The sequence below is a fragment of the Pseudorasbora parva genome, chromosome 15 (assembly GCF_024679245.1).
Source record: "Pseudorasbora parva isolate DD20220531a chromosome 15, ASM2467924v1, whole genome shotgun sequence".
Taxonomy (NCBI): domain Eukaryota; kingdom Metazoa; phylum Chordata; class Actinopteri; order Cypriniformes; family Gobionidae; genus Pseudorasbora; species Pseudorasbora parva.
This window is the reverse complement of record NC_090186.1, coordinates 15,322,021-15,348,471: the sequence shown is the minus strand read 5'-3', so window position 1 is coordinate 15,348,471 and position 26,451 is coordinate 15,322,021. Positions and strand designations below refer to the sequence as shown.

Below are 26,451 nucleotides of genomic sequence, written 5' to 3'. Positions count from 1 at the left end.
TGTATAGAATTACTGAGACATAGTTTTACAGCCACTATTCATTTATACACCAACCCACAACACAAAATCTCAATTCAGTTTAACTGGGTTTTAGACTTTCTTCATTTTGTCAAAAACACATCTAAAAATGTCTCCATTCCAATGATGGGCATGAGTTTACAGGAACTGGGTGGAGTTCCAAACATATGCATATAGTTGAGCTTTAGTTGTGTGTGTAGACTGCATGTGAACGACAGACCAGATGTGACATTCTAATTGAAAATTTGAGCCCAGCAAATGACCAAATTTCACTAAAATGTTCTTTAAATACTATTTCTGTAAAATGGCCAATTATTAGTAAAATATTTATTATTTGTGTTTATTCTCCTCCCTATAAAACCTACAACACTCTAAAAAAGGTACAGTAGAGGAACAATTTTGTTCCTTGGGAACAAAACGTATAACTATACATTTAAAGATACCCAATTGGTCCTTAGGGTACACTTATACCATTGTTTTTCTCTACTTAGAGCAGGGATAGGCAAGTTCGGTCCTAGTGAGTCACTGTCCTGCAGAGTTTGGCTCCAACCCTGAAATACGTCTATAGAAGCTCTTATTTAGAATTAACAGAGGTTTAGATGTTGGCTCTGTCCTAAATGGCACACTTCATGTGCACTTACAATGGCCACTGTGTGCACGTCCGTTAAGTCCATGAGACCGCAGTGTGTCCCAATTTGTAATTTTAGGTCTAAGATGGGTGCTCACGAGCACTCCCTTTAAGGTCGATATGCGCCCTCGATGCGCACTTCAGCTTAGCTCGCACTGGTGCGGGTTGCACAGCGGACTTCTTCTCGGCAGTCAATGTGGCATTACGTTGTGTAAGTGCAGACTCAGAGGAACATTGTGAGGATTTAGGGTGCCATTCGGGACAGGGCCGTTGATGTTTTATTGATAATGTTTGGTCACCATTATGGTGATCAGTGTTTCCTTTAGTTGGGCAGTTTGACTCATGGCTTTTTATGTGAGTTTGTGATTTTCACAAATTGTTAACAGCACTAACAAATTGTTACAGCAAATCAAAATAAGCCATAAACAAAGATCATCATGAGGAAAAACATTTGAGTAAACTCATCACTGATTAAAAATGTTAATAAATAATATTCACCAACAATACTTTCTTGCCACAGATCAGACATTGGAAAGACGCACACATTGGTTAGACGCACACAGATCCGCACGAATCTCAACAATGGAGACATACTTAATGCTGCAATGCATGCTGGGATTCATGAGTTTTATACTGTGTGGAATCTTCGTTGGAGCAAAACTCTGCAGGACATCAGCTCTCTAGGACTGAACTTGCCTAGCCCTGACTTAGAGCATAGACTGTTAAAAACAATATGGACGTCGTGTCCGTGACATAGGATTCCGATAAGCCGTTCTGAAGCTTAAAGTAGAGACGAGCTGGGAGTTGCCATCCTGCAAATGCGTAATCGCATGTCACTCCCGGATAACAGAAAATGGCCAAAATGCGGGATGTGGGCTATCCACCTGTCACTCAAAATAACCACGCCCTTAATTATGCAGAACTTTAAGGCTTTATATAATGTAAATGAATGAGTTATAAAAAAAATTCACCCCCCTCACAGTTGTCATGAAGGTCAAAATATAGGCCAAAACCACAATTTGTACCAGGCTGTAAACAGGTTTTTTTCTGCTGTTAGGTTGGGAATTTTAACATGGGGCTCAATGAGATTCTGCTCCCTTCTGGAGCCTCTCCCTAGTGGCCAGTCGATGAATTCCAGTTTACATCACTTCTGTACTGGCTTCAAGAGAGATGGTGGGAGGTTGTCGTTTGAATTAGAGGTACAAAATGGCACCCCCAGTGGCGGCCACTTGTACCTTAAAAGGTATAGTTTTTCTTTAAACATATTGGCAGTCATTTGTTTTGTGTGCGCAATCATATGCAAATGTAGGAAATTAAAAAAAGACAGCTGTGCACAGTAAAAACAAAAATACAACAAAGTAAAATGTTATTTTCTGTTTCTTTGTGATTCTTTCTGTTTCATTTCTGAAGGGAAAAGTCAATTATACACACAATTTTTCAGTGTATTTTATTACATGCACTCCAATTGCAGTTAAAAATAAAAGTTATTTAATTCATAGAATTCACCATGTTTTGTTTTGTTTCCTTTATTCAAGGAAACATTATTGAAAAGAATCAGCTATCATTAAAAAAAAGGAAAGAAAGGAACTCCCCTTATCTCTAATGTGGTGCATGCATGCTGCTGACGCCACTGGATGAATACCCTTAAAAAGAGCCCCTGGAAGGCATGGTTCCTTTTACATATTGTCACATTTAGAACATAAAGAGATGAGTCTTGTTTCATGTCTTGGGGGAGAATACATACCCACATCAAAGATTTGTGGTAAACGCTCATGCAACATTGTGCACTGCATCCACCAAAAGCCCCATTCCCATAACTCAAATAGCCATTTTCACACATACCAGAGCAAGTTGTTTTGAAGGCTGCTCTCTGCAAAAATAAAAAATAAAAGCATCACGAAAACAACTTGCTGTCAATGTGAAGGTGTAACAGAAGTAGCAGATGTTGACACCATAAGAAAAGCGTTTGCCTTCTGAGGTTAATGTAATATTATACTCCTCGGTCATAAAAAGCAAATAGATGCATGCACGAGGGAATTCCCCAGAGTAGCTGATCAATTACAGATGTGTAAATCCCCACTCCATGTCCTCTGCAAATCTCCTCCCTTTGACAGAAGCACTATTCTCACACTGCTCTGGGAAGCAGCTGGCAGCTTTGCACTTTCACCAAAGACAGTTGAACAAACTCTTGGTCAATTCAAACTTTTGTTTCTGCAATGTTATTGTTTTTGGTGAAGCGCTCCGCAGCCTTGCATGATTTCTGGGATATGCATTATCACGCACCTGGGCCAGACATGACAGGGAAAGTTCAGGGGACTTTAGAGAAGAGGAACTGTAACTATTTAAGGGAAGCTGATGAAATTTAAAAGAGAGTGAGAGCTATTCAACATTTTGTGTGTTCCTCACTGCACTAACATTCACAGACTTACTAAATACACCTTGCTGATAATGTTTTGGACGCCTTATTTTCAACTTTTATAACATGATTCTATTTTGGATTTTGCAGGATGAGCAGAATGCAGTGTTATGTTGAGAAGTGTGGAATGCTGGTTCTTGTTAAACAACTAATACACTGTGTGTGTGTGTTAGTGTGTGTGTATATATATATATATATATATATATATATATATATATATATATATATATATATATATATATATATATATATATATATATATATATATATATATATATATATATATATATATATATATATATATATATATATATACACACACACTAACACACACAGTGTATATATAATTTATCCTCCCTCTAAATTCTCTGTCTTGACCACACATTTATTTTTGGCACAATCCGAGTATGGTCAACAAAATAATGACTTCATGTTGACTGTGCGAGGGGAATTTTGGGATATCCATGATTCACTCGCAGCGGCTTTGTTAAACGTTGCCATGTCAAATCCATAACATGTCGAGACGCATGTCCACTCAGAACTTGTTTTGTCATCCTTGACTCCACCAATGCATTAGATCATTTGTCATATTTCAAAGGTGAAATTCAAGATCGCGTAATAGAGCAAAGACAGTAGCAATGTTTCACTGGCATGGCAGAAACAAAGAGAATAGAGGAGGTTTAGTTTTCAAGCCTAAACTAAAAAAGTATACTATACTATACTATATTATAGAGTATGAGTATACTGTCAGTTGGTTTAATCCTGAATTGAAAAGTATTGAATGGTGGAAAAAAAATATTACAACATAAAATAGTTTCGGTCATTTGGGGTTTTTTTATGGTAATTTTTGGTCATTGATTTAGTAATTTAGTCCAGCAACTTAAAACTATTCAGAATTAAGAACTTACAATGTCATGTATGGTGGTGAGGCCTATTGAGCATGCTCAGTTTGATAATTTGTACTTCTGATTTTTGCTTTTATTTTGCTGTACAATTTATGTCAAATCCGCATTAGTGATTATTTATATAGTGTTTTCCATCTTAATATAGTGATGTCTGGCCTATGAACATTTACATATTTACTCTTTTCTCAAATATTACATGCATGTGAACATAATGTTTTACAAAGAAACAATGTGTTTTAATGAAAGCTGACAGACCAACTATTGTTAAAGTGATAGTTCACCCAAAAATGAAAATAGTCATCATTTACTCACCCTCAAGTTGTTCCAAACCTGTATAAATTTCTTTCTTCTGCTAAACACAAAATACTTTCTTTTTTTAATACTGTGTGTGTGTGTGTGTGTGTGTGTGTGGTGTGTGTGTGTGTGTGTGTGTGTGTGTGTGTGTGTGTGTGTGTGTGTGTGTGTGTGTGTGTGTGTGTGTGTGTGTGTGTGTGTGTGTGTGTGTGTGTGTGTGTGTTTTGTTTTTGTTTTTTAAGTTTTTGTGACATATAAGGACACAAATGTGGAGGAGAGGGTGAAATATGAGGACCAGGTCCCCACTTTTCAAAATGCTTCTAAATCATACAGGATGAGGGTTTTTTTTTTTTTGAGAAAGTAAAAATGCAGAATGTTTCCTGTGATGGGTAGGTTTAGGGGCAGGGGGAGTGTAAGGGGATAGAAAATACGGTTTGTACAGTAAAAAAACCATTACATCTTTGGAATGTCCCCATATGTCACAAAAACAAACGTGTGTGTGTGTTGTGTGTGCATTTTGTTTTTGTTTTTTTACATAAAAATGTACTAATCTATGTACACATGTATGTAAACATGTACTAATCTATTTTGCTGCCAATGTTGTTGTGTACAAATTGCTTCCTGTAACAGAAAGGACTTTTCATTAGTATTAAAATGGGAAGTGGTCATAGGGACTTTTCTTTTAGATGATTTCAAGTTTGGTTGTTAAAAAATGTCACTTTGATGAATCGATTTTTACACACATTCTATTTATGATCATTTTCCATTTATAGTTGCTGTATTTTGGACAATTATGAGTGTTCTGGCTTTTACAAGCCTCCAGATTCACACCGTCACAAAACTATCTGCGGTGGTACCTGTGAGAGAACAGGAAACAGCAGCATACTCCCACAGTTCTACTCTCTGAAGATAAGTTGGATCACAAAGGGATAAAATGCATATAAATAGTACAAGTGTGCAACGTCATGGAATGTATACGCCAGAACTCATTTTGGCTTGTCTATGCCACGCTGTTTTTCGCGTGCATAGATACGCACTTTATGGCGTATTACACATGAATCCCCCCACCCCACTACCCTAAACCTATTTTTTTACGGTCTATGCCCCAAACCTACCCAAGAGCGTGTCATATACACGACAAAATGAGTTTTGGCGGATACATTCCACGACATTGCACACTCGTAGGCCTACTATTTATACGCATTTACATGTGATCGGGTTGGTGTGGTAGGTGTTATAGAAAAGGCCCTGTTTCTCGCCATTTTTGCACTTTTTTTGTTCTTCTCTGTTTTCTTCTCTGTGAGTTTTAACAATACCAAACTACAACTGGACTGAAATAAATACATAGAAGACATACAATAAAATGCATCGTGCACATATTTTCGCAGATCTACTTGCCTTAAATCAGGTGATTTATCTGCATGAACTATGCTTCTAAGAATCAAATACCAAAGCCTAAAGGAAGTGAGTTGAGATAAGTTTGAACCATTTTCTCTGAAACAGAACATTCTAAGAGGTGAGATAAGAGAACATTCACAACCGTGTGGTCAACAGCTTCTGAAACACCAAGTCAGGACAGCTAAACAGATTCATACATTTTATTCTTTGGAAGAATAGATTATAAAGCCAACATTGGTAACACTTTACAATAAGGGTGCACTATGCATTAATTCATGCTTAATTAATGCACAGATAATCATGAGTTACTGTATTACTAATGGTGAACTAACCCATTTATTAATGATTACTGCATCAGCAACTAATAAAGATTCCACATGATTATTAGTTTAAGTAATCTTTAAATAGTTAAATGTGTCGTAATATATTAATTCCTTAATAACACATTATATTAACTAATAATGTAAATTAATGTGTTAATTACCACAAGGGGTCAAAGCCATGCATTTCAACTTCCAGTTGTCTTCTTTAATGAATCATTAGCTAATGATTTATAAAGGTGTCATTATGTTATGACTTTACTTGTTGGGGCACATGACTATTAACTAACTTATTAAGTAATATGTAATTGGGGTTATGAGTTTTGAATTAATCCTGAATGAGTTAATAGTCATGTGCCTCAACAAGTAAAGTCATAACATAACGATACCTTTATAAACCATCAGCTAATGATTAATTAAAGCAGACAACTGGAAGCTGAAATGCATGGCTTTGACCCCTTGTGGTAATTAAAAAATTAATTTACATTATTAGTTAATATAATGTGTTATTAAGGAATTAATATATTACGACACATTTAACTATTTAAAGATTACTTAAACTAATAATCATGTGGAATCTTCATTAGTTGCTGATGCAGTAATCATTAATAAATGGGTTAGTTAACCATTAGTAATACATTAACTCATGATTATCTGTGCATTAGTTAAGTATGAATTTATGCATATTAGTGCACCCATATTGTAAAGTGTTACCCCAACATTTTAAACGTGCATTTAAGTTTGCTTTCATTTATATTGAGGTATAAGTTAATTGATACGATTATCAAGTATCCAAAGGTTTAAAATGTCAAATGTTTGGCTACTTCTGAGAAAGTGTACAATGTGAAAAACAACCATAAATAATGCATGGAAGCAATGTCTAAATGAAGTTAATTTAGGGTTGGGGTTTTAGAGGTTAAAGGTTTTTACACACTTTTTTTATTATTGCTACTATTAGTTAGTTGAATTGCAAGATTGGTCAGGTGACCCACATGAACACCAAACTTTAAAAAAGAGCACTTATCCATATAGATCTATTGTACTTTAAAAGAATACTTAAAGGAACAGTTCACCTCAAAAAAAGGGAACTTCTTAGACTGGAAACCCAGCCTGATCTGCCGGCAATTTGATTTTGCCCAGCAACTCAGTCTGGAAACCCGTACATTCATTTCTACTGCTTCTGTTACACTTTTGCGGGAATCAATCATAGACTGGCTTATCCACCTGGTGTGCTATTGGCGAGTTTAACGCAATGACAGATAGAGAAACGATGAGTCGTTGCCCATTGATCACGCTGCTTGCAGTCTGATTGGTTGAAGCAGGGCCGCTATCCTAATGGGCAACATGGGCTGCAGCCCAGGGCCCCGAACACCAGGGGGCCCCTGAGACAATTCTCTTTTGCTTTCTCCTTTTTTTTTTGGATTCAGGTAATTATGCGTACGTTGAGCATCGTTGTCACACACCTGAATCAAGTCACAATGGACACCGAGTACATCACCTCAACATGTCGAACGAAAATGTAAGAAAATATAACAGTAGCAGGGGCGGATCTACCGGGGTTTCAACTGCCACCCTAAAAGAAAGACCATTGCCACCCCAGCAGGCAGCTAGTGTATCCCAAATTCCCTATGCATTAATATAAATTGTTCCTCTACCGATTTACATTAGCGGCGCTTCAAATGTGATGAGATAATAGCAATAAAACACGTCTTTCTATTATTGTGTAGTAGTCCAACAAATGACTCCTATGAACGGCTTAGATCTGCAACTCAAATAGTTTGATCACGAATAGATCGCCTGTTATACAGCCCAATGTTAACGGATTTCAGCTTTCTCACTGCACAGGGATGAGGTCCGGCAGTGCTTTCCAGGAGCGGTGCGTCTGTAGCAGCCCGTCGATCGTTTCTACACCGAGTCTATTTTGTCCTGGACCCGCTGAATTAAAGTGATAGAACATTGTTTGCATTAAAATAAACATGCATTGAAGTGAAAATCTGGTTATTTTACCACAGATTCATGTCATTTAAAGTCTAATCTGTTTCAATGACTTTTTGCGGGAGACATAATGGAGAGCAAGGGCCCCGCAAAGGCTTAACACGGCCCTGGGTTGAAGGACTATCCAATTGCATAGAGTCATTTGAATAAGGCTCGTTTATCATGCGTCTTGTGCAGTAGAAAAAACAGAGCAGACTCCCCAGACCAATGTTCAATCTTAAATTGAGCTTGGTCTGGTGATAGGTCTGGTGATCTGGTGACAGACAAGAAACTTTTGTCATCATTTACTGTTGTTCCAAAACTTTGTTTTAAACCAAAAGATTTCTTTCTTTTGCTGAAAACCAAAGATATTTTAAAAAATATGGGTAATTAAATGGGCCCCATAGACTTCTCTTTGAATTCTTGGGTGAACTATCCCTTTAAAGTGTTAGTTCACTCAAAAACGACAATTCTGTAATTAATTGCTCACCCTCATATCTTTCCAAACCCATACAATTTTGTTCATCTTTGGCAAACAAATTAAGATATTTTTGATTAAATCTGAATGATTTCTGCCCCTTGACAGCTCACTGATTCTTGAGATAAGGGACAAAACAAGTTTTGGATCTTAAAGATAAAATCTTACACTACATTATATTTTGTAGACAAAGGTCTCAGATAATGAACCATGTAAGGGAATACATAATATTTTTCTAAAATGTATATTTATTCACTTCATAGCTTATTTAAGACAACCCTTTCAGATAAACTAAAAAGCATGCTAATTTAATTTAGTCCATCCAAAAACACACTTCAGTTATGTAATATCGGTGTTCAGTAAAGGAGCTAAGTCATAAAAATCAATCAAATTTTTTTTTTCCGGTTTGTGAAAAATTTAGTTATAAATCCCTTAATTATCCTCGCTCCTTTAAATATAAAACATATATCACCAATGTTCTTAGGTAAATGAAACATAATATATTGTGGTTCCATTGATGTTTTAAACATTTACACAATAAATTGAAAAAAGAAAAATACATTTCACCTGACAGTGTTACATTACTGAGTTGACGGTATTGACAAAGGTCCAGCTGGGGCCAACTATACAGTAAATGTAAATAGAATCATAAAACAGCATTAAAAGAATCTCCATGTGCAAAACAAACATATTAAATCACATTATATACTTTTTTGAGAGGCTTGCCAAACATCAGACATAACACATGACAAATGATGTCTGATGGAGTAGACACCCACTTCCTTCACTTTAACCACGTTGTTGTCTGGCTATCACCAAACCAACCTCAATTTAAGATTGAACATTGGTCTGGGGAGTCTGCTCTGTATTTTCTACTGCAAAAGAAGCGTGATAAAAGAACGTTATTCAAATGACTCTATATACAATTGGATGGTCCTTCAACCCATCAGCCCACAAGAGTCATGATCAACACAAGTATAGGGCATCTTCTCTATCCATTGTCATGTAAAACCCGCCAATAGCACGCCAGGTGGATAAGCCAGCCTGCGATTGGTTCCCGCAAAAGTGTAACAGAGACAGTAGAAATAAATGTAGCCTAGGTATCCAGACCATAGGATCCAGACTGAGTTGCAGGGAGAAATCAAATCGCCGGCAGATCAGGCTGGGTTTACCCAGTCTACACGTGTTGCCTAGAGCCTTTTTTTAATGTTTGTTTTTGTTTTTTGTTTTTTTATGTTTTTTGTTTTTTACACATTTCCGTAGATGTAGCTTTTTAAGTCATTTTATTTTGTTTAAAAATTCTTACTTTTTAACATAGGCTTTTGTGTTATCATCTCAAGAATTACGCAACAACTACGATGCTTAAAAAATGAATAAAAAGATCGTAAAACTAATCCATGTGAATTTAGCTGTTTCTAAAGACACTTGATCGCTTTATTTGATAAACATTGAATTTAGGCGATGAGAATTTAAATTTTTGGGTGAAATACCTACAGGTAGGCTATCTACAGTTGGCTAAAAACTTTTTTTTTTTAAATACTCAGTTGCATGCTAATTGCAATTAACTAACAATGCATCATAGGTTACATTTATAATAAATGCTGTTAGCTGAACTTAAGAGTGCTTTGTGAATTTTGACAAGAGACACTCTGTAAAAACAGAAATTCAGTTTTATTTATTTTCTTTTTATTTGTATTTGGTTCAGTATAAATGTACTGTGAAACAGAGAAAGCAAACACATTATTCAAAATTTATTTAAGTGAAAACCTTAAATTATCAAAAATAATAATGAAATGACCATAGATAGGAAATGACAGTGCACTTTCGCGTCCGATGCTGACACGGAAAAACAATCTCTGCACAATGCTTCCGGGTCATTCGTTCTGCATGTTGCTATTCTGTGTAAGTTAGCCTGCAACACTTTAGCAATTTTACGTTTATTAAACTTCTTATAAACATGTCCCGGGGATCTAGTGCAGGGTTTGACCGTCACATTACTATCTTTTCTCCGGAAGGAAGACTTTACCAAGTAGGTGAGTACGGAAGACTTTATTTTACTTCAATAACAGCTAGTAGTAAGTGCACAGTCATGTCGCTACAGTTCAGCTCATATTCAATCTCTCTTACAACAGCGGCTTTTTATGAAACGGTATTATTATTCTGTCATATGAAATGTCTTCTAACTGAATTTTTTTTAATTTTTTTTATTACAAAGTCCTATTCTTTCCCGTTAGTCTACTAGCTACACCGTTAGCACTAAGAGAGTAAATGATGGAGAATCGGCTCAGTAAGGTTTAATGTAATAATTTAATTGAACACATGTACAAATATCAATTTATAAATGTATGTTAACTGTTCGAAGGCGACAGTTGTGTGCCTTGACATATCTGTTGGTTTAAGAAGTGCTCTATTGCTCCATCTATACCAATATTTACCATGGCAACAGCAGTTTCCGTCAAAATAGTAACGTTATAGTGTAAAAACATTGTTGAAAAATTTATACAAACGACGTGGCAACAACAATATACATTTCCTTTAGAGCTGTAGGATCATTAAAATTAAATAGTAAAGTAAATAACTTTGAAGCTCTATGTCTTTTCTTGTAAATCAATTAATACCAAAAGTTCAATTCTTGTAAATCTATTAATACCAAAAGTTCTATTGTATTTTTATTTTTCATCGTGTTAAGAGCTTTTCTATAAAAGGGGCTTATTGTAAAATACACAACTTTAAAATACTGTAGTTACTACAGTTTGTTTCAACTGTCAAAGCATGATTATAAAAATGTTTTGTAAAATATTTTTTTACAGTTTTGTAAGCTATTTTTGTGCTTAATTATTTTGTCATTTTATCGTAATGTGCCAAATTATATATTCAATTTGCTAGTAACAGGGGCGTCGGACTGGGGGGATAAAGGGTACCGAGTAACCAGGGCCCGAGGCAGGGGGGGGCGGCGGTTGGGTCTTAGAAGTCAGTTTTCTATACAAACACATACATGGTACCGGGGCCGAGCAAGATGGTTTGTACCCAGGGCCCAAAATTTGCTGCTAAGCCACTGGCTAGTAAATTACATGCATCACATATACAGCTTTCTAAATAACTTAATTTTATTTCCTACAGAATATGCATTCAAGGCCATAAACCAGGGTGGTCTGACATCAGTTGCTGTTCGGGGGAAAGACTGTGCTGTAGTCGTCACACAGAAAAAAGTCCCTGTAAGTCTGCTGTCATGTAGCATTTTCCCACCAAAATTGCATGGCGGGGCTGTTATAACCTGCCCACCAATAAACACATTGAAACATTAATTTGAATTGCTTTTAATTCAATGTTTGGTGGAATTAATGTGATGGGAATTAAAGTAAGTTCGGTTCTTCTGATGCTGGTGAACCGAGACATTCTCTATTTTCCAGGACAAGCTGTTGGATTCTTCCACTGTCACTCATTTATTCAGAATCACAGAGAGCATTGGCTGTGTGATGTCAGGAATGACAGGTACAGATCTCATCCACAAAGTACTTTTCGTGATGTTTGCTGGAATTGATGCACTCATTATTGCCTTGTGTTTATGTTCAGCTGACAGCAGGTCTCAGGTGCAGCGAGCTCGCTATGAGGCGGCGAACTGGAAGTACAAGTACGGTTATGAGATTCCAGTAGACATGCTTTGTAAAAGGATCGCTGACATCTCTCAGGTTTATACACAAAATGCAGAGATGAGGCCGCTCGGCTGCTGTAAGTGAACACGTTTTGCTGAATTATTCACACTGACTTAGAAAGTAGTTTAAAGTGCCCCTATTACACTATTTTAAAGATTCCTAAGTTTGTTTTGACTGTTTCCTAATGTTTATTATATGCATCAAAGGTCAAAAACATAATAATACTTTTACTAATAATAAAAAGTCTGTTGTGATTGGTCTACTCTGATTGGTCTGATGGCCCAGTCTGTTGTGATTGATGTACTCTGCTCCAATTGGTCAGATGGCACAGTCTATTGTGATTGGTCTACTGCTAATAGTGCAGTCGGAAACTAAACATGCATTACCATATCTGAATTTCAGCTCTAGAGGCTTCTTCAGCACTTGATACGCAGTGATACAAGTGATGTTTTTACCGGATCAATTCGAGCTGGAGTCCTAATTCTTTTGGAAGTACATGCAAAGTTGATTTGGTTTCACAGTGCAGAAAACAGCATATTCTTGACATGTCAACAACACAATCCAATCTTTTTTAGGCTTCAACTACAACTACATCGTTTGAGGATCAAAGATGATGTTGTTTACAGGCAGCCAATGAAGACTATAGGCTGCTGTTAGGCAAATGTGTTACAAACTTCATATTGGTTTGGTGTAGGAAGTAAGACTGGAATCACTGGCGACTCCTTTTAGGCAGTTAGAATTTATTCTTTCTTTTAGAAGACAGTAAGTCCATTTATCCTGCACTTTGATCTTTAAAACTTTAATCCTGTGTGTAACAAGCTGACGTCAGAGAACTAGCGGCGACAAAAGCTGACAGTGTTCTCACCCTCTCGTCGTTGCGGCCAAAAAGCTGCACTTGAATACACCAAAATGCGACTCAACCAGTATGCGCGTTCTGCACCTGTGTGCAAATAAATATTTGTCTATAGGCCTATCAAGCAGGTATCAATAGCCTATTTTCATCATTCAAAAAGGGAAACCGAAAGTAGGACTACAGATATACAAAGCGTAAACAAATACACACTTCCTTAACATTTTGAATATCAATCACACTGATCACTTTCTACATTCCATTTGGCTCATGTTATTATGAACATATTTGTGCAGTCAAATACATGGATAAGATGTAAAATTAAACAGCCTTATGAAGTTAAAATTATTAACTGGAAATAAATTTAAACTAAAACTGAAAAATAAATGAAACCTAAATGGCAATATATTATTTTAAAAATCACAAAAGCATGTAATGAAGTTGCAAAAAAAAAAAAAAAAATGTATGAAAAAAATATAACAATAAAACCTAATTTGTGTGTATATATATATATATATATATATATATATATATATATATATATATATATATATATATATATATATATATATAAATTAAACTAAAATAACATTGGTGAACAGGGAAATCATCATAATAATCATAATAAATGCTGCAATATTTCATAAAAAAACAAGACATTTTGATTTCATGGTTGGTCGAACTAACATTACATTTTGGTAATTTATGCAGATTTTTGTACACTGCAAAGTTCCTTTAAGTTGTGTATTGTTCTGTTCCAGGCATGATTGTGATTGGTCTGGATGAAGAACTGGGGCCGCAGGTGTACAAGTGTGACCCAGCAGGTTATTACTGTGGGTTCAAGGCCACAGCTGCTGGAGTCAAGCAGACAGAGGCTACAAGCTTCCTGGAGAAAAAAGTCAAGAAGAAACTCGATTGGACCTTTGCGCAGACAGTTGAGGTACATCGGAAAGTCTACCATTCTGCTTACATTGCCCACACCAGCTTATCATTCATTTTACGTTTAAAAAAAAAGAAGGGAAAAAAAAGAAAATTGTCCTTTAAATAAACAGGTTTAAGCAAATTTGCTTTAAACCATAATTATTATGATTCTAAATTAAAATAACATGATAATGAGTAACAGTTTGCAATATCAGAGAGCATAATAGACAGGTTTTGTACATCTAGAATAACTAGAGCAGAAGAAAATGGAAGCCTCAACACATCGTTTCAGTGGCCACTAAAAGTAAAGTATATTGTGTCCTGTTTATCACTGATATAATACAAATTCCCAGTCTTTGGCATTATTTTTCTATATTTATGGCTGAAAATGTAAAAAAGAAAAGAAAAAAAGTCTGCACTAAAAATTGTTTTATTAGGTTCAAGCAGGAGATTAAAATACTGCAAAAGTTTTGGCTCTTTTTTTGGCTCTTTATGTAACAATTCATTTGTTTTCAATAGTTATATAGAAAATGTTACAAATCTTCAGGTGATCATAATCAAACAATCAATCCACAGACTCCAGTTCTACTCCATCTGGAACAACAAATAATAGTGTTTTAGTACTCGAGATCGGTCTTGGTCTCGAGACCACTTTTTAAAGGGCTTGGTCTTGTCTCTGTATCGACCGCATTTTTACTCGGTCTCGTCTCGGGCAAAGATGACTCAGGATTTTATCTCAAGACCACAGCTGAGGGCAAATAAAGAGCAGAGAACTCCCCCCTGCGCGTGCTCTCTTTGTCTTCAAAATAAGCACCTGCTTAGCTCTTTCTCATATTTCACATATTAATCAAAATCAAAAGTTCGGAAGACCGAATCCTATGGAGAGAAAACAGTATCTAAACCTTCCACAAATGTACGTGAGAGATCCACATTCGCGTGTACCAATCCACAAATGCACGCGAGAGATCCACATGCGCGCGCACCAATTCACAAATGCACGCGAGAGATCCACATGCGCGCGCACCAATTCACAAATGCACGCGAGAGATCCACATGCACGCACCAATTCACAAATGCACGCGAGAGATCCACATGCGCACGCACCAATTCACAAATGCACGCGAGAGATCCACACACACAAAGCAATCCACAAATGCATGCGAGAGATCCACACACACAAAGCAATCCACAAATGCACGCGAGAGATCCACATGCGCGCACCGATCCACAAATGCACGCGAGAGATCCACACACACAAAGCAATCCACAAATGCACTCGAGAGATCCACACACACATTTGATTATGTGTAAATTACACACCTGTAATTTAATGCACAGTAAATCACAAGTCTTTTGCATTGGTGTTCTTCTTAGAATGCCCCTGAATATGCGCTTTTGTACCTGTGGAATGTTTTGAGACTGTCGTTCCGTGGCCTTGATTCACAAATGCACAGAAGCCTATCCGTATCTGTCCCAAAGATGCGATACAGTGTTCTTCCTCCAGAGGGCGCTTACCGGCCTTCGAACTGAATCTTCCAAAGGGCTAAATTCATTTTGTTTTCTGACTTGGTGAGACAACTGAAGTCTAAACATTTTTCACTAAATATCTTATGCATAAATACAAATATAGAAAACAAACCTATTTTTATTCTTCAACATGAGATCAGAAAATATATAGCCTATTAAAAAAAAACATTCGGATAACAGGAAAGCTTTTAAGTCTTTAAAATGATTTCTGTAACTGTTGGTCATTACTAGGCTCAGTACTATCGCAAGTGCTGTGCCAAGTGTGAGACTGAACAGGGCAGGCACGGTCAGAGGGGGGAGCTTTGGGTGCTCGAGCCCTAGCCCTTTTTCAAAATAAATCAAAAGTGCCCCTCTCAGACAAATATCAATGATAATATTTTTGGTCAATAAAACAAAATAAATTTGACTTATAATAACATGACAATGTGTACAATATTAACAAATGGCTCAAAAGTCGGAAAATGTCTGTTTTTTTTTTCTTATCAGTCGGTCTAAGTGTTGCCATAGCGCGTTGCTATGGGTTGCATGCGATTTACTGGCTGATTTTCCACAGCTAAAACGCTTAACGTGAAAAACGCTTAACGTGGCTTAATGCACTAAGACTGTTAAAAACACACCAAACTCAGGAAATATCATAGCCCAGAATATGAACGCAAGGCGTTTTATTACACGTTAAACGTTTTTCTCCCATAGAAAACCATTATAAGAAAATGCTTAACGTGACTTAATGCACTAAGACAGTGTTAAAAACACACCAAACACCAAAAGGAAATATCATATTAATACTGTCTTAGTGCATTAAGCCACGTAAGCGTTTCCATGCGTTCATATTCTGGGCTATGATATTTCCTGAGTTTGGTGTGTTTTTAACAGTCTTAGTGTTTCTAACAGTCCACATTGTCATGTTATTATAAGTCAAATTTATTTTGTTTTATTGACCAAAAATATTATCATTGATATTTGTCTGAGAGGGGCACTTTTGATTTATTTTGAAAAAGGGCTAGGGCTCGAGCACCCAAAGCTCCCCCCTCTGACCGTGCCTGCCCTGTTCAGTCTCACACTTGGCACAGCACTTGCGATAGTACTGAGCCTAGTAATGACCAACAGTTACAGAAATCATTTTAAAGACTTAAAAGCTTTCCTGTTATCCGAATGTTTTTTTTTAATAGGCTATATATTTTCTGATCTCATGTTGAAGAATAAAAATAGGTTTGTTTTCTATATTTGTATTTATGCATAAGATATTTAGTGAAAAATGTTTAGACTTCAGTTGTCTCACCAAGTCAGAAAACAAAATGAATTTAGCCCTTTGGAAGATTCAGTTCGAAGGCCGGTAAGCGCCCTCTGGAGGAAGAACACTGTATCGCATCTTTGGGACAGATACGGATAGGCTTCTGTGCATTTGTGAATCAAGGCCACGGAACGACAGTCTCAAAACATTCCACAGGTACAAAAGCGCATATTCAGGGGTATTCTAAGAAGAACACCAATGCAAAAGACTTGTGATTTACTGTGCATTAAATTACAGGTGTGTAATTTACACATAATCAAATGTGTGTGTGGATCTCTCGAGTGCATTTGTGGATTGCTTTGTGTGTGTGGATCTCTCGCGTGCATTTGTGGATCGGTGCGCGCGCATGTGGATCTCTCGCGTGCATTTGTGGATTGCTTTGTGTGTGTGGATCTCTCGCATGCATTTGTGGATTGCTTTGTGTGTGTGGATCTCTCGCGTGCATTTGTGAATTGGTGCGTGCGCATGTGGATCTCTCGCGTGCATTTGTGGATTGGTACACGCGAATGTGGATCTCTCACGTACATTTGTGGAAGGTTTAGATACTGTTTTCTCTCCATAGAATCCATGTTGAACGTTGCGCATTCGGACAACTGTTTTTAATTACCGCTGGGTGTGAATTGCGCTCAAAAAGCGTTGATCTTCTCTGACCAGCTAAACTGCTGACATAAATCATACTTTAAATAAACAGGAAGCAAATTCTATCCAGTTATGAAGTGTTGCCTGTGTGACATATCTTCTGCGATGTTCTAACAGCCGGGATTCACACATAACGGGTGCGATTCATGATCGAATGACTCATTTGTACCAAATCATTTTAATGGCGGTAATAAGAACTGATCTGTCCAACACTGAACTGAACGAATCAGTTTAATCATTTACTCAGAACACCTCAGAAATAGGAACACAAGTGTGCTTACCCAATTAAGCAAGAGTGGAGAGTAAGAATTAGTTTTAATTATCCACAGTATGTCAGCTTATGTATAAATAGTCTAAATAAATAGTCTAAAATCATTTAGTTTAGACTGGAGTAAGGTGATAACAGAACAACATTGTGTGTTAGCTAGCTGATCATTTTATTAAAGTGTATATGGTAGAAAATTTGGCTATTTGTTGATTGTTAATGCTATTTCTAATATTGATATGATTATATACCAAAAAATATGTGTGTGTGTGTGACCAGGGCTGGATTTCCTGAACCCTTCATAACACTACGTCATTCTTAAGTTATACCTTAAGGTGTACCTTAACGACGTTATATGTGTTTCCTGAAACAATCTTATTTAAGAATACCTTCTGTAAGTCATACTTTCGTAAGCTTGGTCTGGACCACTCTTAGCTATACCTTATCACTATTAACAGTTCATTCCACTAGTGGCAACCACTGTGCAAAAAGCTTCTTTACAAGTCAGTCTATACGAATATAATTCCGAAGTTGTAATATACACCCAGTGTTGAATTAGGCTAGTTGAATTGTTTGTTTGTTTTTTAATGCAAGGATTAAAATTGTCATTACATTAATGGTTGTTAGCTTTTTAATTATCCAAAGTTACATCAGCTGGAAAACCATTAGACAGAAGAGGCTTAGGAGCCTATTTAAAGCGAATGATTGTGGAGTTTGGTCAAACTATGGCAGCGAGACAGTGCTAAATCAAAGATGGTGCCGTCCGCGGAGCGGACTATTTCATACGTGAAAACTTTAGTCCCCTGGATAGGAACTGCTATTCAAAATACATTTTGGCTGCCACGACAGCAAATTCAGCAGCTTTTAGATCTTGTTGGAACAACTTTGTCGAGACAAACTGGAAGGAGCTACCCCCTCAGTCCTGAAATCCAGTGGCTGGCAGCTCTCCTCTTTCTTTCTTTTTTCTCGGCCATAGTAGCCGCTGATTATATGTTTTGCATGTTGCGTTTTTATTGAGTAGGCCATCCAATAACAGAAATTGGTTGTTTACACAATAATGTGATGCAGCTGCTGGGCAATCATCCCTGGTTGTGGAGTAAATCAAGACACTATGGAAAATGTATGGAACAACACTATTGTAATAATATAAATTACTCTTTCAAACTGCTAGTTAGTGTAGCGGATTGACACATGATGCGTTTGAGAATGAGATTCCTGGTTTGTGCACTCATTTCAAAATTATATTAAATTTTGTTTGCAATTTTGTAGATAAATACAAGTTCAATTATTTCTGAAGTGATTCTTTTATAAAGAACATAATTTTTTTCGCATAACGCAGTGAAAGCCCCTGCATAGAGTAAATAATCTATTCTTGAGCCATTGATATAAGCCAATTCAGCACTGCCGCCACGAACAGCACCCGCTACCGTCGCACTTAAGAAGGCATACCTTAAGCAACCCCCTATGGTATAGTTCGGGGAACACGCCTAGAAATGGAATACCTTTAGTTAAGTTATACCTTTAGAGCAGTGGTTTTCAAACTTTTTTAAGAGCGTCATAGAGATAATAAGAGAAGGACATTGTTAAAAATTGCAAATTTTTTACTAACATTGTGCTATTGTATAATAAAGAAAACAAGATTTGCTTTCTGTCTTGGGTTTCCATTCTGTGATGGAGGAGCGCCGCGCCTCACGATAACCAAACTCAGCAGCTAATGTCACCTTCCTTTCTTTCTTTTATTTTTTTTTAAGGGTTAATCTGTTAATTATTTAAGTAAAATATACTTAATGTATTTATTCCTTTTATATAAGGCCTATAGACTGATTTTATGAAAAATATTTTATTTTTATTTTTTAATGTAACTCCATTTTTCTTACTTCCTGGCGACCCATTTTTGAAAACCACTGCTTTAGAGTCTTCGTAGCGCGCTAAGAAACACTGTTATTGGGAAATGCAGCCCAGTCCTGTCAGCCACCACCGAAGACCATTTTGACCCAGGAAAAACCCTGCACATGTGATATATTTGTTAAATCAAGATAAAAATGCAAGTACAGGGTTTCTCATCAATAAAGCTGCACAATAACATTTTCAAATTGTAAATGAAAAAAATGTACATATATAAAATAATTAGCTTAAGCAGCATACTATTGATATGTATGATACATATTCCACCTCCTGTTAATTACATTCATTTAAGACATATTGGACTGTGTCTGAGATTAATACTTCGATGATTAGCATTTTTATGGAACTTTGAGTTTTAATATAGGGGCTTTTGACAAAATAAAGGCTGTACGTGCCTTTGTGCGCTATAGGTGCTCTATACAAACACGCCCTCTGTCAGACCGTAACAGACCGAAAACAATGTGGACACGTCGGTGGTCTTGACTACAACAATAAAGAATAATAATCAAAGACAATAATAGGAACAATAACACATCAGGCAAATGTGCTCAAAATAAAATCCCCAGAATGTGTTCCCAATTTGTTCAGGCGCTTAAGTCACACTTCTTAAATACATTTCTTCGTATTTACATTTAACCATTTCAACCGATTCACAATAATCTTCTGAAGAAAGAAGTTAAGCTCGTGAGACTGTTCCTAAATGCAGTTATTAAGAATATTTTCTTACGAACATCTTAATTTTGTACTTAAGTAGAAAAGGAAAGGTGTTATTTTATTGAAAGGTGAAAAACACCTCAAAGCCATTTTTTTACGCTGCCTGCAGATTACCATAGTTATCATAATAAGTGTGCAGACTATTTTCGTTGTGACTGGTTTGACGGGTGTTAATCACTTGCCGTTGTGTTACCGGCATGTCGTTAAAATCGTTATTTTAAAAGAGCATCTCTCAATTCATTTGAGCTCGGCCTTACTTGCGCTATCTCCAGAGAGTGTGTTGAGCTACCTCACTAGTTCTATCTTAAGTGAACGCATCATAGGCTATACTTAAGGCTATAGTTAAAGATCGATCACGCGTCAGAGTACTCGTCCATATTCATGGTACTATTAGTAATATTTATTTAGCTAGCAATTGTTATGTTGTAGTGGTTAATAATTAAAACAACACTAAACATCTTAAATTGGGGTATTTAAGATAAGGTTAAAAATAAGGTTGTCCTAACTTTCCTAAAATGTTATCTTAAGACAAATATAAGAACATTCTTCAGAAAAAAAAAGAAAACATTTTTTGTGTTGATATATATTGTACGAAATATTTTGTAAGAAATTAGCAGTTCTTAAGAATATTTTGTGAATCTGGCCCCAGGTCCCAAGGTGGTTTTTAGTATATCTGTATCTTTTCACTTGTCTGGCTATTACTAGACCAAGCTCAATCTTTTAAGAAGGACTCTGTACGCCATTGGATAGTCCTTCAATCAATCAGACAAACGATCCATTGTTTCTCTGTCCGTCACTGCGCTAAACCCACCAATAGCGTGCTAGGGGGTTAAGCCAGTTTGTGAATGGTCTGGTTCCTGTAACGGAAGCAGGATAGAAATATGTACAGGTTTCCAGCCTGAGCTGCAGGGCAAAATCTAATCGCCGGCAGATCGGGCTGTGTTTACCCAGTTTATCTTTTCACCATAGCACAGTTTCTTTGGAATGGAAATAATTTCTTCCTCTAAACTTGCTTTGCTCAACGCTGTAATTAAAGATGTTACCTAAATGTTTAGTTATATATGCCTGCTTCCTGATTTATTACACAATTTATTTGTAATTGGAAATATTGGTAACTTTTATATTTTGAATTGTATAAAAAAAGAAAGGTTAAATCACCAATCTGCTCTTTTTTTCTTTCCTTTTTGTGCAGTACTGATATGTATTTTGTATACACCCTCAGAGCCCAAAACCTTTTCCAAATTTCGAATGTACATTTGCACTAATAAAACATTTCCATCCATAGACGGCGGTCACTTGTTTATCAACTGTGCTGTCAATCGATTTCAAGCCTTCTGAGTTGGAGGTAGGCGTCGTCACAGCAGAGGATCCGAAATTCAGGTGGGTGGAAGAAGAACCGTGTTCTTTTACACTGAGAGATCTGCAGTGTCTGTTCTACAGGAAATCAATTCTAGCACTGCAGTTGTTTGCTCAAGTACTGATTTTTGTCAAATGATGCAACATGCCTCGTATATGTCTGATGCATATTCCACTACTGCGTATATTTTTTGTGGATGTGACGTCTAAATGGACTTGCTCTGTTTCAGGATTCTGTCAGAGTCTGAGGTGGACACTCATTTGGTCTGTCTGTCCGAGAGGGACTGAGATCTCCAGGGTGCTGCTCGCAGTGTTCAAGATGCGTAGGATCCTATTCAGAGCTTTTGTTCTTATGTAAATTCCCCGTTCCATTAAATACATTTTGACAAAAACATTTTGTACGATTCCAGCGTACTTCCTTTCTCTTTTTCTTCTCGTGTATCTGAACGAGTGAATGTTTAGCTAGGGAAAATCCCCGACATGCAGATCTTTCATTTTCGCTGCATCCAGTGTTTTCCCAGGGAAATCATTTTACAGGCGTGCTTCTCGCTTCGTGGGATTATTCGTGAACTTTGAGCATCTTAAGTGCACTGAGAGTACAAGTCAAACACATGCTTTAGGGTTTGTTCACACTCCTGATCATCTGACTAAATGTATGAACAAATATGGGTTTTTTTAATAATTTCTGTGGATTTTCTGTGGAAATCTACAAATACATGCTTGAAAAATGCTTAGAAAATCAGATAGGGTATCAGTATTTTACAGTACTAATTTATCCTGATTAATGTTCATATCTACATGTACTAATATATTTGGTAACAACACTTTGGAATAATGGTCATGTATGTACTAATATATGTATTAACTAATATGAACTAACTACGAGCAGTACATTTGTTAGTATTTTTGTTCATCTCTGTTAACGTTAGTTCATAAAAATCCAGGTGTTCATGGTTTGTTCATGTTAGTTCACAGTGCATTAACTAATGTTAACAATATTTTAATAATGTATTAGTAAATGTTGAAATTAAAATTAACTAAGATAATTAAATGCTTTAAAAGTGCAGTTCCTTATTAAACTAATGTTAACTAATGACCATTATTCTTAATTGTTATATACCATATATTTTTTATTTAGTCATAAATTATAAATATAATTTAACAATAATTTATGTTTTATAAACAAACGAGAATTAACAATGAGAATTAGCATTAACCTATACATTTGTTGTTCATTTAGTTTTTAAATTGGAATATTTCAAAATATTAATTTTTTATATTAGTTTAAATAATTTTTATTTAAACAATTGCTGTCTTAGTGAGCTCAAGAGACCAACTTCAATAGCATGTTTATAAAAAAAGTTTATCTGAATTGGAATTTACCATGTGACATTGTTGTGGATGATTAGGATGCATGTCATATTGGAATCTTTCAATGGTTTTTATAGCTCCTGTGATTCTCATTGTCATGAGAACAATGCAATGGAATTTCCCTAAAATTCTAAATCCCTGGCTCATCCGTCTCCAGAAACATGATTTATGCCTTATTAAAGAGAGCTGTGACTCTGAATTAGGTGGCTGTCTGAATAATCCATAAATTACGCATATGCATTGTGTTTTTTGTGGATCTGTTCATGTGGATACACACGTAATGAAATCCTGGCGTGGAATATGTAATGGTTCTGAACCTCGAATGTTCATTTCTCTTTCTTGTGGGGAACTACACACTTAAGCATGAGTCAGTTATACTCTCCAGCAGACCCAAGGAATTTTATTCGAACTATTGTGACGCATCTACGTGACTCATGTGTTCCAGAAAGGAAATGATAGCAGTTACAGTACACATCGAGGGCTTTTTTTCTGAAGTACCACTATGTGCTGGAATGTGATGTTCTTTCACAAGTTTCACAACTCAGAAAATTTCCAGGCCTTCTAGACATTAAATACAAGAAACACCCAAACTCAGAATTCATTTCTTTTTTTATGTAAAAAATATTTTCACAGTGCAATACATATAGACTATAAACATTATTGACAAGTGTTTCATTTGATGTATTTACAAATATAAAAATATATCTATATATATATATTCACAAAATATACATATTTTCTCAACTCTTTGGCATCAAAAATATTGGTAAAGTTTAGTCCAGCTATATCTGGGGTTCTTTCCATGTTTAACAGCACCACCGCTATCATGTCCCCGAGGGCGGGAGGCAGCCCACACGTTGTGGAGTCCCATCAAGGGACTGGTGTCCTGAGATAGGGCACACCCCGGCACAGTCCTTTAGACAGCACCTACAGCCTTTGCTGCGTTGCATTATGGGAAGTGTTGTCCTGGTAGCCAGACTATCTCCCACAGAACTGGATGTCATCATACATCTATAAAAAAAGACATAATATAAATATAAATAACAGAATTTATTAAATGAATTGCATGCGATTTTCCGAATGAATAACAACAATAAAATGGAATGTGAACTTACACAGTCATCATCAGACAAAAGCTCTTCGTCGCTCTCCTCCGACTCGCTCTCTGGCATCGCCCTGAGCTCTTGGGACGTCCGGTTGTAAAGCTGCCTCTGGATCTCGCTGTCGTTTCGGCCGAAGGTCAGGTGGTAAGGCGTGTATCCGCCATAGGTAAGACTGTTGACATCGGCTCCCAAAGCAATGAGCGTGTGCACCAGTTTAAGGTTCTGCAGGTCGACGGCCAAATGGAGCGACGTCCGGCCACTGCACTGCTCCTGAACGTAAAAAACACCATGGTCAGTTTTCTTTACAAACATTCGGTCGAGTCATTTATGTTGCTGGAGGTTGTAGAAACAATTTTCGCCAACAAACGGCAAGTAACATACCTTTGCGTTTACGTCTGCCCCGAGCTGGACCAGACTTTCCACTATTGAGAGGTAGCTGTGAACGGCTGCTATGTGGAGACACGTATGTCCTGTGATAAAAAAGAAGGATAATACTTTAAAAACTGTACTTTAAAGCCACTATCTCAATATTCTGACTTGGGCAGGAGGGACTAGGACTTACCGTTGTAGTTTGGGAAGGTGAGAATGGAGCGCAGATGCTGAGTCTGAATCTGAGTGAGTACTGAGAAGCAAGCTAGCGACCCTCTTTTGCATGCGATGTGGAGGGCCGTGTTTCCACTTTGATCGACCAGCCGGGGATCACAGCCAGCCTTTAGTAGTCTGCCCACCATGTGTGGCTGTTCTGTGATGACAGCGAGATGCAGTGCAGTCTGAGGATGGTGATTGGAGGTTAATTGTTTGTATGTTTTATTTAAAATAAAAGAAAATAAATAGGGGGTGAATTGTTTAAGTGAGTATTCTTTGTGGAGGTTCAATTACCTGTCTTTGGTTATTCTGTCTGTTCAAGAATGGGTCGTTCTGACACTGTTTGATGATCTGGATGGCATACTCTTCCGCCTCGTGAATGATGGCAAGGTGAAGATACCTGGAAAATAATGTGGGAGGGTTTTTTTTAGAAAATATTTTAAGAACACTCACAGAGGATGTGGTTTAGCAGACACACAGCACGAGCAGGCGGTCGTTTCGCAAGAATGGAGTTTTTAAGGTTATTTCCAACCAGTGTGGCTCCACACATCTGATACATTATCTGCGCTTGGCCGCGCGCCAGGGACTTTCCTGCCTGCGCACTTTGTTTCTAGAGCTCCTCCCACTTTGGGCGCTGCTCCAAAGCGATATTTGTTTACTTCCGCGATTTCTCGCGAGTTAAACCATTTGCATAACCACTACAAACTAATTTTAAAGTTATTTAGATGTTTGTTCCCCTGCTTACAATTATAACTGCAGAATCAAGTTGGTCAGTTGGTCACAACATAAAAAAATAAATACAATTAAAAAAAAATAATAATAATAATAATAATTTTATTGTTTTATCAAGCAAAGGGAATTATATTCCAATAATGCATGCATTTTTTAAACTAAACATTGTTTTAGTTAATTAAATTTTAAAAAGTTGTCCTTGCAAACTCTGACGTAAATGTTGTAGAATTGTCGCCCGTTGCATTCAATTTCTGCGCGTTCTTTTATCGCTATAAAAGCTCACACTGCATTATTATTATGATGCTAAATTGAACTTACGTGTCTCCGTCCTCAGTGACTTCTTGTGTCCAAGGTTCGCACAATCCCTTTGAGTTTCCACTTGCGTTTGGCAAAGACAAATTCTCCAATTCTGCCACAATTTCCCTATACTCGTCCTCCTTGAGTGAATCCACGCCGCTATCGACGCGATCCTCGCAGTGTTGCACTTTTCTGTTTTTCATATCCATTTCGTCGACATCACAATCCAAATAGGTGATAGCTCTGTGCACATACATCGCGATCGACGCTCGCAGTATCTCAGTCAGCAGTGAAGTGTGCTGAGAGGGCGGTGCAACACGCTTTTATATAGGCCTACTCTGAACTTCGGGGGATTTCCATCTATCTTGACTTTACTTTGAAAAGGGGAACTCGTGGCGGGCTTTTATTTAGAGAATTTCCCTCAAGATGACTCCGCGAAGTAAGAATGAAAATCTGTATTTTCCTATTACACATTGAAATGTACCTGGTTCGCAGTAAGCCAAACGCAAGGTTAAAATGAATGACAAGCGCATGAATGAAAGTCATGAGGAAGGGGACTATTAATAATGCAGGAACTATATATATGCAGCTGGAAATAGCACTTGATATCCACAATATATATTTTTTGTTTTGTTTTTGTATAGGCTATGCAGGCCTATAGTGACCCCATAAATACTTACTTACAAAAATACTATATATATATATATATATATATATATATATATATATATATATATATATATATATATATATATATATATATATATATATATATATAACAAAGTTTTCTTAACTATGTACATGCATGTGT

The 26,451-nt window shown here is 36.7% G+C and overlaps 2 protein-coding genes across 2 annotated transcripts; one reads left to right on the top strand and one right to left on the bottom strand.

The window, feature by feature from the left end:
* The first annotated feature begins 10,276 nt into the window (after positions 1 to 10,276).
* psma6b (proteasome 20S subunit alpha 6b) lies at positions 10,277 to 21,946 on the top strand. The gene is made up of 7 exons (XM_067417222.1): positions 10,277 to 10,464; positions 11,552 to 11,646; positions 11,842 to 11,923; positions 12,005 to 12,160; positions 13,696 to 13,874; positions 21,482 to 21,576; positions 21,783 to 21,946. Exons 1-7 carry the CDS (start codon positions 10,389 to 10,391, stop codon positions 21,838 to 21,840), a joined length of 741 nt encoding a protein of 246 aa, XP_067273323.1. The 5' UTR covers positions 10,277 to 10,388; the 3' UTR covers positions 21,841 to 21,946.
* A 1,618-nt stretch (positions 21,947 to 23,564) lies between these two features.
* nfkbiaa (nuclear factor of kappa light polypeptide gene enhancer in B-cells inhibitor, alpha a) lies at positions 23,565 to 25,949 on the bottom strand. Its single transcript, XM_067418536.1, has 6 exons — positions 25,662 to 25,949; positions 24,906 to 25,011; positions 24,589 to 24,796; positions 24,408 to 24,496; positions 24,039 to 24,296; positions 23,565 to 23,934 (listed from the first exon to the last, which is right to left on the bottom strand). The coding sequence occupies exons 1-6, from the start codon at positions 25,895 to 25,897 to the stop codon at positions 23,902 to 23,904; spliced, it is 930 nt and encodes a 309-aa protein (XP_067274637.1). The 5' UTR covers positions 25,898 to 25,949; the 3' UTR covers positions 23,565 to 23,901.
* Positions 25,950 to 26,451: the final 502 nt, after the last annotated feature.

Coding starts and splice junctions, on each gene's coding strand:
- psma6b (XM_067417222.1), top strand. CDS start 10,389: ATGTCCCGGGGATCTAGTGCAGGGTTTGACCGTCACATTACTATCTTT. Junction 10,465..11,551: donor AGGAAGACTTTACCAAGTAG/GTGAGTACGGAA, acceptor TATTTCCTACAG/AATATGCATTCAAGGCCATA. Junction 11,647..11,841: donor TCACACAGAAAAAAGTCCCT/GTAAGTCTGCTG, acceptor TCTATTTTCCAG/GACAAGCTGTTGGATTCTTC.
- nfkbiaa (XM_067418536.1), bottom strand. CDS start 25,897: ATGTATGTGCACAGAGCTATCACCTATTTGGATTGTGATGTCGACGAA. Junction 25,012..25,661: donor GTCACTGAGGACGGAGACAC/GTAAGTTCAATT, acceptor ATTATTTTCCAG/GTATCTTCACCTTGCCATCA. Junction 24,297..24,407: donor GGGCAGACGTAAACGCAAAG/GTATGTTACTTG, acceptor TTTTACGTTCAG/GAGCAGTGCAGTGGCCGGAC.